We start from the raw sequence: 19805 nt of genomic DNA on the forward strand, positions 1-19805 counted from the left end.
AGGCTTTAAACTCAATTTCGGAAAAGTCTGATTTTAAAATAAGTAAAACGTATGAGGCTTTTAAAGAACGTACTGGCAAATAAACATAATAATGAATAATAAATAATAAACATGACAAACAACACAATCTGGTCACAGTCTTTCGCAGTAGGTCTGTTTGTTAATTGACTCTGATTTCCATGGATGAGACTTAAGCGAGAGAAGTCACATTCTCATTGGCCATGCTCTTGGTGACGTGGGCAGGGACCCGCTGTGCCTCTTTGGAGAAAACTTTGGGTCCGTGGTGTTGATGGCTCACGTACAGAGTTACGTTTTTCTCTCTCTTGACCGAGTCTGCTGTACACTTTCTCTCTGAAGATCTGGGGATTTTCGCAAGAGACAGCGCCAGGAATTATCAACAATATACGGAACCAAGGACGGACCCATGAGACAAAGGAGGGCCCTCACTCTCAATTAAAACAGGTGAATCATTACACACCAGCAGCTGTGAACATTTTGAACATTTGCACTTAAAAACATAGACCTCTGACTTCATGCTCAATAAAAAGGCAATAAGTAATAGACAATTGACCTAAGTGACCTGTTAGGGCGCCTTTTGGGGCTAGTATTTTGCAAAACAATAGATTGTGTGAAGAAAAAAAAAAACTTGCTTGCAGACTTCTCCATAAAGATGTTTTTGCCTGTATTTTGCCTGGAAAGTTTTACAGGCATTAAACTATGAAGATCTGTGGAGATGATCCCTATTTGTATATTTTTATAGGAATAAAACATGTGTAACAAAAACATTTAATGCATTCTGTTAAACATTCCAGGAAAGGCAATTACATCTCTATGGAGACAAGCAGGTGGCGGCCCCTCCACCAAAAAGTTATATTGTACACCTAATGAAATAAGCTTGATTCTTGTAGGTTCCTTTATAGGGCTTCTTCATATGTGACAATTTCCTCTTTCAAAAATAGCTTTCTTTGTTCAAACACACATCAATGCCAGTCTTAGTTAAACAGTTTGGGGGATCTGGGGCAAATATATCCAGAAATAAAACTAGTGGGAAAAATCTCAACTGTGTGGACTATAATGGTCATTTTCAGCTGATAAAGATCACACACACGTCTCACTTTGAATTAATTAAAAAAAAATTCTGCAATATCTCAGCCTATATCAAGTCCGAAAATTAACCCACATGGAGTCTCATTTTGAGCCCAAGCCCAAGATAGAAGGAATAGATAGAGAGAATAAGGTAAAAAGAGGCAACCAGCTTAGAACACTATCAGAGGGATGGACTAACAGTTAAAGCTGACTTTAATTGCTCTTAAAAATAAACTATAGTTTCCTCTGCTTCTCAGAACAATGAGTGAAAGTTGTTTCCCTCTGCAGGGCGTGTGAAGCGGATTGTGCTGGAAGTCTAAATAAACACTAGTTCTAGTTGATACACAAATACTAACTGACCTTATACTAAAGAATAGATACAGATTTAACCAAGTACCTTTGAGCTTTTTCAGAAGAAGTATTGCCAAATGATGAAATTAAACACTTACATATGAATAAAAAATGTACATATATTTTAATATTCATTAATATTGAAATGGCAAAAGAGACTGGATTTCACAGTATAGAACAGTTCATCATAGTAATATGACGATTAAAGGGGCAGTTGTTGTTGTTTTTTTTATCACAGTGGTATCAAGTTTGCATGAAGAACAATCTTACCTCTACCACACTTTCAAGACTTCAGCTGGATATGTGGCAATATTTGATTTTTTTTCAATTATCATTTCGTCACTTAGAGTTTTGGATGTGGTCACTCATGTTTATGAGGCATGCACTTACTTTTACCAGGCTCGCATCCATTAGACTCAGCTGCTGCTCAAACTTCACATTCAGCTGTTGTTTTTCTGACTTGATGGAAATGTGCAACTGTTGACTTTCACCACACTTTTTTTTGTAAAGATATTCAAAGTTTCATTTCAGGAATGCCTTAGATCTTTTATAACTTTTTAATGTCATAAAGTCATTTTTAATGGTTATTTTATTTCTCTGGTGTGCATTTTTAATAACCTACAGAGAAAGTCAATTAAACTATCACATGACTCCTCAAACTGCAGTTTGCATTCTCCTTTCTGCTGTTGTCCATTTAAATCTTAATAATAATACATTTTCTGGAGTAAGACATCACTGACTGATTAATTAATAAATAACTTAAGAACTACAGCCCTGGTCGTCATAATGTTGACAAGTTAAATACAGCTTTAGGATGAGTGAGTTGATAAGTCTCATCATGTGAGTTAAAATCCTGTGACTATATGGATGTTTACACAGTTTTGTACTTCCTGAATCAGGGATACAATATAATTTTACTTGGAGCAAAGACACATGAATCCTTTGCCTGTGTGTACATCCTTCTGTGATGCTGGAGGGACTTCACACAGTGAGGACAGCATGGCGTCACTGGTCTTCTGCTTATAACAGTGTGTCCATGTTGTCTAATCCTCTCCAGTCTGTGGTGGATGTGTGTATCACCCACACAGCATGGCCCTTGTTTGTCCAACAGTACATTTGTCTGAGGATGGAGAGGGGTTTGGGTGCAGCTGTGACCATTCGGTGCAGTGAAACCAGAGAAGCCTTTGCCTGCTGTAAACGCTGTTAACGGCCACAGACTTCTCTGACAACGTGAACCTACTCTTTACAAATGCATCGCAGCCTCCTAACCTCCTCACCTTGTGTTGTGGCTCTCTTGATATTAGTATCGAGGGAGGGATCAGGCAGCTGTGGCTGTAAACTGAACAGTAGTGGAGGCGGGCGAGAGGAAGAGGACCAGACAAAGTGTGGACATTTTAACTAAGCCTAGAGGGATTTAGATCATATGTTTTTATCTAACTTTATTACCTCTTTAGTACTTCAATTTCACAGATCGTATTAGTAATTCTTGAAACGACACCCACCACTGGTGTAGTTGCATCTCTTGTGATTTTGTTTGCCGTTTTGTTGTTATTGCTGTTGAACTCTGTTTGCCCTTTCTGAAGCTAGCTCAGGTAATGTGACAAGACTACTGATGCTCTGAGGCTTTGTCAGGCGCTTTGCTAACTCACCATGTGAATGGGTGTCTGAAAAACAAGGCACTGCAAGGGCTTCTTGTGCTTCTTGTAGTATAGAGGCTAATGTTTCAATGGTATAGTTAATTGATTTAAACATTACATTGCATTTGAGTACTTTTATTTTCAGTGTGAGTGTTGAGACTAGGGGTGCGTGTTATTGACCAAAAAAGCCCCAAAAAACTAAGCAAAACAGTATCTCAATATTGATATTTAAGATAAGGTAAGGTACACTTTATTGTTCCCATGGGCAAGTTTGTACTCTGCATTTGACCCATCCTTCAATGCTGCTGGGGCATCTCCGTGAGCTTGAGTGCCTGGAGTAAACCCAGACTGTTATGAAAGCTAGTGCAACCACAGCCCCCTTGATTTAATGGTCTGTACCATCTACAGTAAATAAATATAGAAGATCAAGCAAACATCCATAATAGGACTTAAGGATTAAGTTTTTCAGTAAGATTTACTCTCGATGGGATACATAATATGTGTATAATAGGTGTACTGAATCCATATAATGAACATTTTCTGTAAAAACATTATTTTTAGCTGGCTATGAAACTGAACATAGAACAGTATTTGTTTGTGTCATAGGTCTTCCTTATCATTAGGGCTGGCTTTGACATACTCAAATAACACTAGGGCCCAGTGTAACCTACAATCAGTGAGAGAGTTCTGTCATTGTGGTAAACATACTCAGAGCTGTGTAGAGGAGAGACAAATATTTCTGCTGTATGTTCTTATATCCCGCTCCAAAATGCAGCAAGTAAATTGTCAGATTTCTTTTGACTTAAGACAACATTTTGCAAATTGTTGTTTTCTTAGTGTCAGAGTATTTTAACTTAATTTCCTTTACAGTGAGTGAATGTGTTTGCTCTGTGTCTGGTCTCTTGTGTAGGTGCAGTTCAGAGATGGCCATGACACTTTACTACCATCGCACAATCCTGTTGGCTGCATCCTTCTGCTTTCTTCCTTGTATCACCTCCTCGCTAAACCTGGAGGATCCCAATGTCTGCAGTCACTGGGAAAGGTCAGTGTACGATGTCACAATGCCCATCTGCACAAAGCCACTATAAAGGCACAAACTTCACTCTGATGTTCAAGAACTTAGGTGCAGGCCCATTTCCCAGCTAGATTGGCTTTCAGTGTCTAATCCAAGGAAACAGCTGCACATGCACATATACACACACACACACACACACACTCACAGAGACTGAAGACTGACAACCGAAAAGTGATGAGGGAATAGGATGGGACCCAAAACAAGACAGGTTCAATATTCCCAGGGACACAACAATAGCATGCACAGGCCAAAGCTGGCATCTCACTGCCAACTTTCAAATTTGTGGGTGAACGCTTTGCAGCTAGGAACAGCAAACACCTGGTATCTGTCTGGAAACATGATGGGAGGGTTTCAATTATTTTTCTTTTTAATTTGACTTCTTCTGTTAATGTGTTCATTGTGTATGTAGTTGCCATAATTCGCCTCATTTGTTACTAAATACCTGCATGAAAAATTCCAACATGCATACCTGTCCTGCAAAGCTCAGAGCAAATTCACATGGCAGTCACAAGGACATTTTTCTTTTGTTCTCCCACCACTTCACCAAAGTCTGTTCAGTTTCATCTCTCTCTTGTAATCATGTAATACAGGACCACACACAGAGACCAGTTTAGTGTTGAGTGGTGAAGACAAAACTGCTGTGGATGTTTAATCCACTGAGTCCACAAGTGACACTAGCAGCTCACAAATGCAGTTGAATGCTTCCGGTTCATATTTTGGATGTGTTTGGGTTTGTGTTTTCAGTTACTCTGTGACAGTGCAGGAGTCCTATGCTCATCCGTATGACCAGATTTACTACACCAGTTGCACAGACATCCTCAACTGGTTCAAATGCACCAGGCACAGGTAAGGAGTACTATGCATGTAACATATGTTCAAAGGAGTGCATACAAACACTTTGTAGTTTAAATACATGGCAATGGGAATGGTTGAAATCTACGTAAATCTAAGTAAATTGCAAACTAATGATGTCTTGTGTCTGAGTGCAGAGTTAGTTACAAAACGGCCTATCGCAGAGGGGAGAAGACCATGTATAGGAGGAAATCACAGTGCTGCTCAGGCTTCTATGAGGATGGAGAGATCTGTGCTCGTAAGTAGTACTACAACACACACACCCACACACACACACATGCATCACTTACAGTATTTATTATTAGGATAACAGTGACTTTACACTTTGGTGAGTGAGTGAAACCAGTTAACATACCAATGTTGATACAACCATCACAGTATGAAGATCAAAGCATTATGAAAATATTCTTCTAATAATATTCTTGACAGCTGCACTTAAACAGCATGTTGCAGGTCAGAGAAACACACACTTGTAGCTGGTGAGGTGAAAGTGCATGTAGTAGTGCCTACAAGGCCTCTGAGTGTCTTTATTGTGGTCAACGTGTCCAAACAGGTGTGAAGTCACGGGGCCATTAGCCAGAACAACAACTGTTGTAGTTGTGCATTGTAAAAGGTGTTCTTGTTATTTCAATAAGAATAAAATGTTTTGCTATAGCTCAGGTTGCTATGAGTATTGTTTTATGTAAGTTCAATATACATTGGTGAGTTGTGATAACATGCCCCAGGATGCAGAAAGGGTTGTTATTTAGATTGAACAGACTCTGTTGTAGGCTGAATCACATGCTACTGAAAAGAAGAGAGTCTGCAGCTAAGACACTTGAGGCTAAATGATTTTTCCAGATGGAAGGCAACACAGAAAAAAAAGTAAAAAAAAGTAGAAAAGTAGAAAAATTTAATGCATTTTGGAAGGAATCAATTTGTCTACTACGCATTTTATAAATCGATCAAGTGTGTCAAAAACAATGTTAATGGAGTGAATCTGGTCTTTTGATGAAAGCCAGATTCTGATGGTTACTCAAGATTATTTAGAAGCAAATTTATCCTGCGGGCAGTTTTCCTGGTATTTAAGAATCACTTGTATTGCTGCAAAAAAGTAGGACAGTACATCACACTCATACACAGATTTAAATACAGCATACAGTGTTTACATCACGTATAATATTATTGTCTGCACAATATTTGCTTGCAATATTGTACTATCTATGTTGTATGTGTGCACAATAGATTGAAGTTATCAGTACAAATAATTAGATTGATGTTCCAGCTGTACATAGTTGTTTGCAACAGCAGTCACTGTGTTTGCAGTATTAGTAGAAGCAGTAATATATTGTCACCCTATTAGTACAGAAGTAAGCCTACATTTAAGTTGCCAAAACATATGAAATCTGCACCTTACTTAATTAAAATCTTGTGTAAATGCCTTCATCTCTCTTTGTGTAGCACATTTTTAGATGCATACGCCTTGAGTAATCTTATCCGTAATGTAAAGTGATGTGCAAAAGAGCAAAGCATCAGGAAGGCAAGCATGTTTTCACACATCTCTTGTCTGTTCCTCCCTCAGCATTCTGTGCGGAGAGCTGTGTTCATGGCCGCTGCATGGCCCCCAACACCTGCCAGTGTGAACCAGGCTGGGGGGGCTCCAACTGCTCCAGTGGTAAGTCACTCCAGCTGCTGCTGTCTGTGAGCAGCACTGTGTTTGTGAGAGACCCTGGTGTCTGTGGAAGCACTTTGACTTCACAAAAAGGAAAACAGATTCATGTATCATTTTACCACTGGGCTTTGTTCACTTTCTTCACTCTTTGTCTCGGACGACAGGTAGGCTTCATACTGTAACTAAAAATACAACCATGTACAAGTGAAACTGTATGTTGCTATATGTAACACTGTTATGTTGTACACATCTTTTAAAGAAAGCAAGAATGTATGGTACAAACAGCCATTCCCCCTGCACGATCACAATAATCTTGATTTTAGCAGCTGTGTGTGTTGTACCGTTAGAGTGGTGTGCCAAAAACCAACACTGTGTGTCTTTGTTGGACAATGAAATTATTGCAGACAGTAGCTTGTTTATACTAGTGTTTCTCATTAGGATTTCATCATGATACTACCTTTTACCCCAGCTGTCGACCAACATGTGCTCAGCCTCACGCCACAGCTGCAGTGCAGTACTTCCGCTACTTTACACAAACAATTATATTTCAGTATCTGATTTAATTATCTTTGTTTCACAGGATATTGGCCCTGGTTAGACTAAATGCTTATTTCATAACCAGTTTATATACATTACTTTTAGGAGGAGCTGCAGCTGAGTCATTACATGAATGTATGTGAGTGTGGGGAAATAGATTTTCCCATCTCATGAGATTGTGTGTCTCTCATCACCTCACTGCTCCCAGGCCACACCACAGTAAATGTTTTCAGGCTAAAATTGCTGCTGAACTCATGTTAGACTGTTGTTTACCCTTGTGGCATTTAACCTACGTAGTAGTTGTTTTGTTTGCACAACCGTTCAGACAGTGTGAGTCTTCTGAGGGGTATTTCTGTGTGTTCTGATAGGACAGTGAATGCCTCTCCACTGTGGTCTATAGGCTGATGTATATGAGGAGCCCACAGGGTGTGCCCGTTGTCTTTGGTTTCTGCCTGTAATAAAGATGGGTATTGTTGTGTCGGGCCCTAGGGCTCCCCTGGGCCCCTCTACATCTGACCCGTCTGCTACGTCTGCACTGCTACAAAAAAACACTGCAACTGCTGTGTGCAACGGTATATGCAGTTTAAGGTACAAGTGACACCCCAACCATACAGTTCAGGGAATTCAGTTAAAAAAGTTAGTAAACCACTGACTCAGTGGTTGAGCTGCAGTACATTTGCTCTGTAGTCCTGCTTTGATAAAACTAGAAGGCCAGAAAATATAGTAAAATTGTGCATGTCTACCCTGGGTTCCTCTGGGTTCTGTATTTCTAAAAACAATTAACCTTGCTTGGTAAAATTGATTTAATATCAGGCTTAAGTTATTTTTTCTTCTAGTATCTTCTGCACCAAATCTTAATCTCTTGGTCCAATGGTTCCAGGCAGACCACCGGAACTGAGACACACACTATCAGGATATTATAACAGTTCTTTGGAGTCATTCATTCTTTCACACACACCAGCATGTGCCCTTATAGAGCACCTATAGCTTGTAACAAGCAGAAAAAAGCCAAGCGCTGGTTTATGATTGGGATGAAGATATTGGGTCAAGCAGAATGTCTTTAATTTCCTGAAGAGTCCCACAGATAAGCCTCATTTTACAGGTCAGTGAGCCATTACAATATGTCTGAGGATCAATTTGGGGAGCAAGTACAGGAAATGGGGAGAGGGTGTGCGTGGGGTGAGCAGGAATAATAGAAAAGCTGTAGAAAATCGTGCGGTAGGAAATAACCCCAGGCTCTGGAGCTTGTGATTTAGTACACATGATGACACCACAAGATGCTCAGGAGATCTCAAATTCGGCTGCAGTAAGTCTGTGTGGGCTGTCACTATTTTGTCAATGCAGGGGTCTGAGTTGAGTAAAGAAGTCTAGTTTTTGTCCACTATCGGAGAAAGTTCTTTTGTGAAAGCCAAGAAATGCTACAGATGTTTTTTCTCAGCTGAGTATCAGAGAGGCATTCGGCTTCCCATGAGTGCTCACTAGTATAATAGAAGAGCCGCCGGCTTCCAGTTGCTCCCCAGAGAAGAGAGCCAACACACAGCCACTGCCAACTTATGCACTAAACAATGTGAATAGAAATGTCAGCCTCATTTTCCTAGTGGATGTAAATAGTATAACAATTATTGTGTCTGTGAACTAAAGTACTTAAGAGTGGCAGTCATTCTGTTAGAGCTGTGGTATTGTTTTGTAGCTTCTTAGCTAACCTTTACTTGAATAGTATGCAGTTAATTGACTCACTTGGTACTTTTCTTCTGTTAAGCTCATTGTATATTGTGAACTGCCTGTCTTTCCATAAATACATCTACACACTTTAAATGAAGTTAGTGAAAAGTGAAAACTGTGCCTCATCTGACTGGTGCACTGCCATCCTTTGTAGCTGGCCTGATGAAAGGGAACAGACTGTTCTCAGGAGAGGGGACGAGGAGCCCCCAGCTCCTGGAGTCTGGCCTTTCTTCAATGTAGGTCAGGTTTCACAAAGGTACCAGGATGGCAGAGAGTTTCCATATGCATCTTAGTATCTAATCTCCTCCCTCTCCTATTGTCCACACAGCCTAGTCCCGGGACCGGGCATGGCTCAGGACCGCCTCAGGAAACAGTGCAGTGTGCATGTTTTGTAGTGGGTCAGAGCGGAGCGGGCTAATGCATCTGGATAAAAGAAGCCCATAGTTACTTGAACAGCTCCAACAAACAGTGGGCTGAGTGGGATGAATGAACAGTGCAGAGGATATGTTTGTCCTATCATTTTTGCTTGTTAATAATCACATGGGAGATGGGCTTGAAAACCACCTAATGTCCTGCCTGGGCATAGGTAAATGGACATCACAATGTTCTATAATACCTATAGTTTAAAACTGAGCTGGGGAACATGACAAAATTCTATTGTGGGATTGTTGACTGTCGTCTAATATTTTCATATATATATATATATATATATATATATATATATATATATATAAAACAGTACAAGTAGAAGACCTGTTAATAATACAATTCACAATACTATAAAACACTAAAATTACACTCACACATACAACTTTTAAATGGGGTCATTTCTGCCACTATAAATAAATCCTTCTACATCTGCTATAAACCACTTAACCAAAACAATAGGTATAACTATAGATACCTATTATGTACTTTATCAAATCAAATAGTGTGATGTTGCTTTGCATCAATCCTCCAACATCTATTTTTTGTATGTTTACTTTTATATGCTTTTAGATCTTGCACTATTAATGTTGAATGTTTTTCTGTATTGAGATATTGACAATGTCATAATCAAATATTGACAGCTGGCTGGGTGCACCCAAACCAGCTGTGCTTTATATATGCACTAAGAGAAGCCTCCCTGAGTTTAAAGGCCACTCACAACCACAATCCCCAGGAAAACTATTATTATTATGTCTACACATCACTGTTTGCTGTAATTACTATAACTGGACTTAAATTAAGTGGCAAATGGTTTGACAAATATATCTGAATGGCATTTGTTACAATAAACTCTATGAGCATCTCAAAATAGTTAATGGTGTGTGGAAATGTTGTAGACAGTTTAATTCCCAAAGAAAGCTTCTAAATTAGGTTATTTCAAATGATAAGTTATAACAAATATATATATATACTGCGGATATTTGAGTAATATTTATGTTTTTATTACAACCCCAATTCCAATTAAGTTGGGATGGTGTGTAAAACAAAACAAAAAAAAAAAAAAAAAAAAAAATACAGAATACAATGATTTGCAAATCCTTTTAAACCTATTTTGAACTGAATAAACTACAAAGTGTAATGTTCAAACTGATAAACTTTATTGTTTTTATGCAAATATTCACTTGTTTTCAATTTGATGCCTGTGACACGTTCCAATAAAGCTGGGACAGGGGGCAACAAAAGAATGGGAAAGTTGAGGAATTCTTAAAATACACCTGTTTCAAATGCTGCCGGCTTTTCTGGGCCCGAGCTCACCTGAGATGGACTGTCGCAAAGTGAAAAAGTTTGAACATTAAATATCATGTCTGAAAACTACTGCAAATCTGCTATATTCTGTTTTTTTGTTTTTTGTTTTTTTTTAAGTTTTACTGAGCGTCCCATCTTAATTGGAATTGGGGTTGTAGATTGAGCATGTTCTTGGCAGTGATGGGACATGTATGTGTTGGTTTCAGTTTAAGACTCTTAACCAGCAAAGGTGAGGTTAGTGCAGGTCAGTCCTGTTTGACAGTGGACCAGGACAGGTTTAGATTTCCTTCTAACTGTCAGTGTTTTTGTGCATAATAATTAACTGAGCTCTTTGAGTTTTAAGATATATTGTGGCCCAGTTAACTATTTAATATAAATTTAAATATTTGAGTATCTTAAAATTTTAAGTCATTCTGTTTGTGCTCAAGGCTATGTAGTCTGACACACCTGGGAAAAACTCTCCTGAGCCACTGATAACCTGGATGATAAGAGATTGAGACAATATGAGCATCTCATGTTAAAGGGTGGTCAATGGGAATACAAGCCTACATGTTATCACTTTAAGTCTGAAAGAACTTCAAACAGGGCCTGAACAGTTTTGTTTTTAATATTTCCATTTTATGTTGTGCTCATTTTTAGCATGTGATAGTGAACATTGGGGTCCACACTGCAGCAACCGATGCCAGTGCAAGAACAGAGCTCTGTGCAACCCCATCACCGGCGCGTGCCTGTGCCCACCTGGGTACAGAGGGTGGCGCTGTGAGGCTCAGTGTGAAACTGGCACCTATGGGAGCAGCTGTCAACAGAAGTGTCAGTGTCAGAACGAAGCAACATGTCATCATGTGACCGGAGAGTGCAAGTGTACCCCAGGATACACAGGTGCTATGTAAGTTAGCCCCCTTATTCTAACTGTTCACTAATTAAACATGTTAAGTGCTGATTATTTATTGCTTTTCCCTGTAGCTGTGAAGACCTATGCCCTCCAGGTAAACATGGACAGAAATGTGAGGAGAGATGTCCCTGTCAAAATGGAGGAGTCTGTCATCATGTGACCGGAGAGTGCACCTGCCCTGCTGGCTGGATGGTACAAGTCTACACTTAACTATAAGAACAACAATGCTATAAAGGCATCACAATCTCTTTGCTCTAGAGGAAAAGTAAAGGCATCACAATCTCTTCCATATTGTTCTGGAGGATAAAATTTCTTATGGCGAAAACAAGGATGTCACATAGTAAAAACCAAAACTAAAATCTGTTAACTGGACTACAACTTTTTGTCCAGTTGACAGATTTTACTTTTGGCTTTTACTGTGGATTAGACCTGGGTGACTGAGGGATTACACAGACAAGGGTGTTACAAGTTATTCCCCTTTAACAGTGGACAATAGAAAGAAATCAATAACAATGCTACTCTCATGGAGCAGCATTGTTATTGATTTTTTTGATTAACTGATCCATCTATATATGTACTATCTTTACTGATACATCTATAGTCCTACAACTTATATCATCATGTTAGTGAAAGTATTGTTGCGTCTGTTTTTAGGGTACAGTGTGTGGTCAGCCCTGCCCCGAGGGAAGATTCGGACCAAACTGTTCCCATGAGTGTCAGTGTCATAACAATGGCTTTTGTGTGCCCTCCACGGGACAGTGTCTGTGCCGAGCGGGCTACACTGGAGAACGGTGAGAGCTTGTATTTGTAACAGAGAGACACACCATCATCAATACTATTTATATTCTGTCTTTTTGACTGGCCAAAATACAACCTTTTAGTCCAGTACATAAAAGTTACTTTACTTTTTGACATGAGTGTTATCAACTTGGCCCAAAAACATGTTATTTATGATACAATTCCATTTACTAGACATATAAAGTATACATTATAAAAAAACAAAAGTGTCCTCTGGAGACTCCTCTGGAGGCTAACACACCAATGTCGCTTACTCAGTGTTTTCACAGACAAATGCAGAGTACCAAACAGGCTGTAGGCCCATATAATTAGCAATGTCAAAGTGCACACACCATATACTTATGGTGACCAATGATGGAACAGGAATAGCCTCTCTGTGTGTGCTTTTATAAGTAAATAAGGGTTTGAGGGGAAACCAGACGTCATGGTATGGTGCTGCTAGGAACTGGGTCACCACCACCACTCCCTAAGCCACTGAAATCCATTAACGGGTCAAAACTAGGAAATGAGTTGTGGTGCTTATTGAGAGAATACATTGTTGAAAACAGAGAACAGACCTTTACAATATTAAACACAATAAACAAAACAAAAAGCAATGGGCATCATCAGAAACAAACACTAACCCTAAGATGATTCTGTTTATATTTGTCTGTCTTTTTAGCCCCCAGCAAATGAGTGATTTAAGTATTTAATTACTGTATCTTGTTTGATTTAGTGGTTGCTTTGGTAACTGTGTGTACTGTGTTCAAACAAAAATATAAGAAAGCCTTTGTGTGCTTAAAACATTTCAGCGCATCTGTTTGGTTTTTTGCTGCTATATTTAAATAAAGCCTAGAAAAACAGATACAAATTTATCAGTGACATTTAGCAACCTCCGAACTCAAGTTGAGGAAACCATTTGTGTTTTGCTTTTTTACTTTTAGATTTCCCCTTCAGCAATTACCAAAAATACAAATTACTATTTAATTCAAAAACTGGGTTAACTGTTAACAGGGGCAACATTATGGGACCTACTGGGCATCAATGAATATTCAAATGTCAGTGTGTTATTTATCAGTAAGGTAAGTTATGATATACATTTAAATCAAACATTTAATATTTGTAAACACCGGGCATGACATTAACTTAAAGTGAGGACGGTATCCTTGGGTAACCCCTCCTGGTGTGGATAATGGAGATAAGATCACTTGCCATCACATTCTTGTCCTAAACTGTCTTCTGGCTTGGCTTCAGAATAGAATAGAATAGAATGCATTTATTGTCACTATACACATGTACATGTCTTTTTAATGTATCTGCACACTGTCCTTCAAATAAATAAATAAAATAAAATAAATAAAAAATAAATAAATACAATACCATACACATGCACAGCAAGATTAAAAACAACTCACCCTCCAATACAGACAGACATGGGACACTACAACACAATATAACTAAGATAGCTAGTGCCAGACATTAAGACATTTAAAACATTTAAACATCCCAGACTACAACTCTCAACAAAATTTACAAGTAAATACTGCAGAGTCACATACTGCACTGAACAAGTATTGCACTATATTAGCTATTGCACTGATAAATATTGCACTGTGTTAAATATTGCACTACATTAAATATTGCACTATATTAAATATTGCATTCAGTCAGACATATTGCACTGTATTAAATATTGCACTATATTAAATATTGCACTCAATCAAACTTATTACACTCAATAAAAATATTGCACTATATTATATATTGCACAAGTCGGAGGTCAGTGCATACGTGAATTCAACAGGGTTATGGCACTTGAGAAAAAACTTTTTTTGAGTCTGGTGGTCCTTGCTTTAATGGCCCTGTAACGCCTTCCCGAGGGCAGCAGGTGAAACAAATCGAAGCCAGGGTGGGAGCTGTCCTGAATAATGTTTTTGGCCCTGCTGAGGCAGCGGGAGGTGTAAATATCCATCAGAGAGGGGAGAGGGCAGCCGATGATCTTTTTTTTCAAAATGATAATACTCAATTATGGCTTCTTATTTATCCTCAAGTTATGCAAATGACTACACCTGTGGTGTCTAGTAATCTGCGTGGTTTCTCTTTAAATAGGTGCCAAGACCAATGTCCAGTGGGGACTTATGGAGCAGGCTGTACAAAGACATGTAATTGTAAGAACAATGGCAAATGCTACCACACTAATGGCATGTGTCTGTGTGAACCTGGCTACACTGGGGAGACATGTGAGACCAGATTGTGCCCTGAAGGTTTCTACGGACTCAAGTGTGACAAAAAGTGCCCCTGTGCTGCACACAACACACGCAGGTAAGCCATATCTTTATATTGACGGTTTTATCAAACTGTGTGTGTAGAGCAACATTAAGAGTTTTGTGGTTGGCTTGTCAAGCAGCTGGAGTCTGACATGTGTTGCTCTCAAGTTCACATGTCCATCTCAATGCCTCTGCTGTCTAAGTACAGCTGCTGCTGGCCACAGTTGTGTAGAAACAAAGGCGCATTTTCTGTGTCCAGTAGCAGGAGGGCTCCACCTGCTGGGTGTAGCAGAGCATACGATTAATATTTGATCTCTAAATTAGATAGTTGTGTTCTTTAAAATGTGTTTACCTGGTGTTAATTAAATATGAATATTGTAACAAAATGACATAAATACATTAAATTGTTGTCTATTCTCAGGTGTCAGCCAATGTCTGGTGAATGTACATGTCGTCCTGGATGGTCTGGCCTCTACTGTAATGAGACTTGTACACCAGGGTTTTACGGAGAATTGTGCCAACAAGTTTGTCAGTGTCAGAATGGGGCAGACTGCCACAGTGTGACAGGACAGTGTATCTGTGCTCCAGGATTCATGGTAAACTGCGATATCCAAATTTAACCCACATACACAAAAAGGTCTTACATATTGTGTACATTATGTGATCATTTATTTTCACTAGGGGCCCAACTGCTTAGTGCCTTGTTCAGCAGGAAGTCATGGAATCAACTGCTCTTCAAGCTGCAACTGTAAAAATGGGGCTCAGTGTTCCCCTGTGGACGGCTCCTGCTCCTGTCAGCCAGGTGAGCAAGACAATGGCAGTGAGGAGGATTGTTGTGAACGAAAATTATCTTTACTGGATTATTTTACACTCTTTCAGGGTGGCATGGGGTGGACTGCTCAATTAACTGCCCCAGTGGCACCTGGGGTCTGAGCTGTAACCATACCTGTTTGTGTGGCAATGGAGGGGCCTGTAATGCATTAAATGGAGACTGCACATGTGCGCCTGGCTGGAGAGGCGAACGATGTGACACACGCTGTCCGGTTAGTAAGACCTCATTCTGTCTGATTTTGGAAAATACATGGATAGTGGTTTTTTTACATGTACGCTTCCTGCTCCAGGACGGGACTTACGGCCTGGACTGTAAAGAGCGCTGTGACTGTAGCCATGCTGACGGATGTGATCATGCCACAGGACACTGCCGCTGCTTGGCTGGGTGGACTGGTAAATAGTTTCACTCTCAATAATGTGTTTTAAATTTATATAGTTTCCTTACGTTTTTTATGTGTCAGTCTCTTGACTTTTCTAAACCCATCTAAGTTGCAGGGTTGCAGTATTCACTGGAGATAGCATGTCTCTCTGCTTAGCAACATGCACAGAAGCCTCAAAGAGGTCTTTGTACCTGCTCCTTTGGACTCCACGTCTCTGCAGCCTCCTGCTGCTTCTAAAAGAAAGATTAATGAGAGGGAGCCAAGAGGGGCCGTGTTAGCGGAAAGACTGCACTTAATGAATGCTCCTTCCTGCCAGAAACAAGATTTTCCCAGATTTAAATTTTTTTATTTTTTTATTTTAACCTTTTGTATATTTATATTTGTACTACAATTAATAAACTCTTTTAAACAAAATTTCACTTAACTTAATTCATTTTATCAATATATTATATTTTATACTGTGCATGTTTTGTGTGCAGGTATTCACTGTGACAGTGTGTGTGCTGAGGGCCGCTGGGGTCCAAACTGCTCCCTCTCCTGTAACTGTAAGAATGGAGCGTCCTGCTCTCCAGATGAGGGCACGTGTGAGTGTGCTCCAGGGTATAGAGGCACCACCTGTCAGAGGAGTGAGTAGCAACACATTCACATTACTAATTGAATTCTTATTGAATACTTATTTTGAATATATGTCTTACAGTCTGTTCTCCGGGGTATTTCGGCCACCGCTGCAGTCAGACCTGCCCACAGTGTGTTCACAGCAATGGGCCGTGCCACCATGTATCAGGACAGTGTGACTGCCTGCCAGGCTTCAAGGGGGCACTGTGCAATGAGGGTAAATACTGAGACTGAGTGTATGTATTTACTTTTAATGAAAATAATTGTGATGATTCATGTGTTGAATTGGGCAGTGTGTCCTAGTGGTCGCTTTGGGAAAAACTGTGCTTGGAGCTGCAGCTGTACAAACAATGGCACCTGTAATCCTATAGATGGGTCGTGTCAGTGTTACTCTGGATGGATTGGAAGTGACTGCTCTCAGCGTAAGACTTTTTTAAGCATCTGTGCTGTTATACACACAATTACTTTTTCTTTTCTTAACAAGTCTAATTAAAATATGTTTTATAGCTTGTCCTCCTGGTCAGTGGGGCCCCAACTGCATCCATACATGTAACTGTCACAATGGAGCTTACTGCAGTGCGTACGATGGAGAGTGCAAATGCACACCAGGTTGGACAGGCCTTTACTGCACACAGCGTAAGTACCAGTCTGTTTTAATCGGACGTTAGTGACTCTGCTGGTAGAGTGGACGCTTTATTATCTGAAGGTTAGCACTATGAAACCTACTCTAGACTTGGTGTTGCTGTGTTCTTGGGTGAGACATTGTATCCAACTTGTCTCATTTCCTCACTCTCAGGATGTCCATTGAGTTTCTATGGGAAAGACTGTTCTCAGACGTGTCAGTGCAGGAATGGAGCTGACTGTGACCACATCTCTGGACAATGCACTTGTCGCACAGGCTTCATGGGACGCCACTGTGAACAAAGTATGTGCATGAGGACAATTAGATATGATTTTTGTGTATTTGGAATCATAATTAATTGACCATTATACTATTTTAAAAATTCTTTTCAGAGTGTCCATCGGGTACATATGGCTACGGCTGTCGTCAGGTGTGCGACTGTCTTAATAACTCCACTTGTGATCACATGACCGGCACATGTTACTGCAACCCAGGCTGGAAAGGAGCACGCTGTGACCAGGGTAAGTTCACATTCATTTGAACTAGTAAAGGACCACATCTTCCACACAGTACACAAGTGATGTATTGACTAAACATTTGTTGATAAAAATAATACTTCTTTCTGTATAGCTGGTGTAGTGGTGGGCAGTCTCAATAGTCTAACTAGTGCAGCCATGCACGCTGACACCTATCAGATTGGAGCTATTGCTGGCATTATAATTCTGGTGCTGCTGGTCATCTTCCTCCTTCTACTCTTCATCATCTACCGAAAGAAGCAAAAAGGCAAAGAGCCCACCATGCCGGCAGTCACCTATACTCCAGCCATGAGGATCACAGCTGATTATGCAATTACGGGTACTTACATGAAAGTATATATAGTGTAGTAAAAGTATGTATGAAAATATTGTTTCATTAACTGGATCTTCCAGAAGCTCATCCACCATATGAGGGACACCCCAGTAACTACTTCTCCAACCCAAGCTACCACACTTTGACCCAATGCATCAGCCCACCACTGGTAAACAATGCCTCATATGGACAGGTATGATTGAATTGTACATTAGTAGAAGTTCTACAGCGTTCATATACATTTGTTTCATTAATTAATATTTTATTTTAGACCAAAAACAACCAGCTCTTTGTGAGCATAAAGAATTTGGAGCCGAGAAAGCGTAACATTGTAGATCACACTGGTACTCTGCCTGCCGACTGGAAACAAGGGGACTGCTTCAATGAACTAGGTGAATTTGAATGAGTTTGATGTCTGGATTATTCACTTAAAACAAACAATATTTTAAAATAAACAAATGTAACATAAACAAAACATATTAACTAATATTCTTTTTGCATAGGGGCTTGTGGCATTGACAGAAGATACACAGGACAATCTTTGCATGGTACAAAATAAGAACAATCTGAAAATTACTGAAAGAAAAATAGCCCTAATTCCCTTATTTCTGTTCTTTCTGTCAGATCTGGTGAAGGGCACGCCTTATCATGCCAGTTCATCTTCACTCAACAGTTCTGAAAACCCATATGCCACAATCAAAGACCCTCCACTCCTGACAATAAAAAACACAGAATGCGGGTACGTGGAGATGAAGTCTCCAACCAGACGAGATCCACCATATGCTGAAATAAGCAACAGCAGCCCAACAAACAACAGAAATGTCTATGAAGTTGGTGAGTCTGAGATATTCTTTGAAACTGTGGTTGAACTCTTTTGGAGAAAAATGTAAATTTTTCTTCCACTCTTTACATTTCAGAGCCAACTGTGACCACTGTACTATGCGGACAAGTTGGTCAGGACCCTTACGACATGCCCAGAAATAGCCACATCCCCAGTCATTATGACATTCTACCAATGCGGGAGAGTCCCACCTCAGAGGACAACAACATGGACAGTGAATAATGGGACAGAGGAGCCATATTCAGACTGGGACTTTCGATCTCAGTGAGCAGAGCCACATCTGTAATTCCTGTGAGCTGCCACCTTTGGAAACTACTGCTGTACTATGTGACACTGATCTGTTGAATACAAGCACAGAGGCTACTTTCAAACAGATGTTAAATGTGCAGCCTTTGGAACTGCAAAAATCAAGTTCATCACTGTCTCTACAGAGTTCAACATTAGCAGAAACTCACACTGGAGACCCATTTTCAAGAAGAAAAAAGTCAGTAGAACAATGGCAATTTGCATATTGGGACTTAAAAGTGTTTTTTTTTTTACTTATACATACTATAAATCTCTATTTTTATAAAAATCTAGTTGATATTAAATATTAGAAGAAAAATAGTTTGTAGTTTGTATGAAAGACATGAAGTGAGTGATGTTGAACATTTCTGTAATATTTGCACATAATAATGTCAAGATATTGTTTCGTGTTGAAGCTCCCCAAAGATAACACAAGAACATTTCTTGTCTTTATACAAGCGTCAAAGTTCAGTCCCTAAATTAAAAACATTTGTCCAACCGCTAAAATAAAAGAGGGTTCACCATCTTAACAGTACAAGGGCAAGCATCATCAATCATTGACATTCATTAGTAAATATTATTGTTGTTTTAGTTTATATTTTTAATGTTTAGTGTTATGCATGAGATAAGAGCATTTATATACTGTAGAATATGTTTTGCATTGAAGGATGGATGCACTGTTTTAGTTTACTTTGTAAAAATGGTACAATTTACAACTGAAGGTACTGTGGCACTTACACATACCTATAGACAATTGATTATGTGTAAGGATGCAGTAAATAATGAATATGCCAAAGAGGA

The 19805-nt window shown here is 39.5% G+C and overlaps 1 protein-coding gene across 2 annotated transcripts; it reads left to right on the forward strand.

Moving 5' to 3' along the window:
- Positions 1-321: 321 nt before the first annotated feature.
- On the forward strand, positions 322-19251 carry megf10 (multiple EGF-like-domains 10). Of its 2 annotated transcripts, none has more exons than XM_033989571.2 (25): positions 322-462; positions 3985-4116; positions 4894-4995; positions 5139-5239; positions 6563-6655; positions 11285-11531; positions 11609-11729; positions 12192-12328; positions 14424-14636; positions 15003-15177; positions 15263-15383; positions 15461-15624; positions 15703-15805; positions 16272-16418; positions 16490-16624; positions 16701-16829; positions 16915-17043; positions 17204-17332; positions 17422-17550; positions 17660-17884; positions 17959-18071; positions 18150-18270; positions 18382-18426; positions 18503-18712; positions 18796-19251. In XM_033989571.2, exons 2-25 carry the CDS (start codon positions 3998-4000, stop codon positions 18939-18941), a joined length of 3354 nt encoding a protein of 1117 aa, XP_033845462.1. In that variant the 5' UTR covers positions 322-462; positions 3985-3997; the 3' UTR covers positions 18942-19251. The 2 variants fall into 2 exon arrangements, with proteins under 2 accessions (XP_033845462.1, XP_055087437.1); XM_055231462.1 differs by having other exon boundaries at positions 17962-18071.
- The last annotated feature ends 554 nt before the right edge of the window (positions 19252-19805 follow it).

This window comes from Periophthalmus magnuspinnatus, chromosome 23 (assembly GCF_009829125.3).
Source record: "Periophthalmus magnuspinnatus isolate fPerMag1 chromosome 23, fPerMag1.2.pri, whole genome shotgun sequence".
In the NCBI taxonomy this organism is placed as follows: Eukaryota; Metazoa; Chordata; class Actinopteri; order Gobiiformes; family Gobiidae; genus Periophthalmus; species Periophthalmus magnuspinnatus.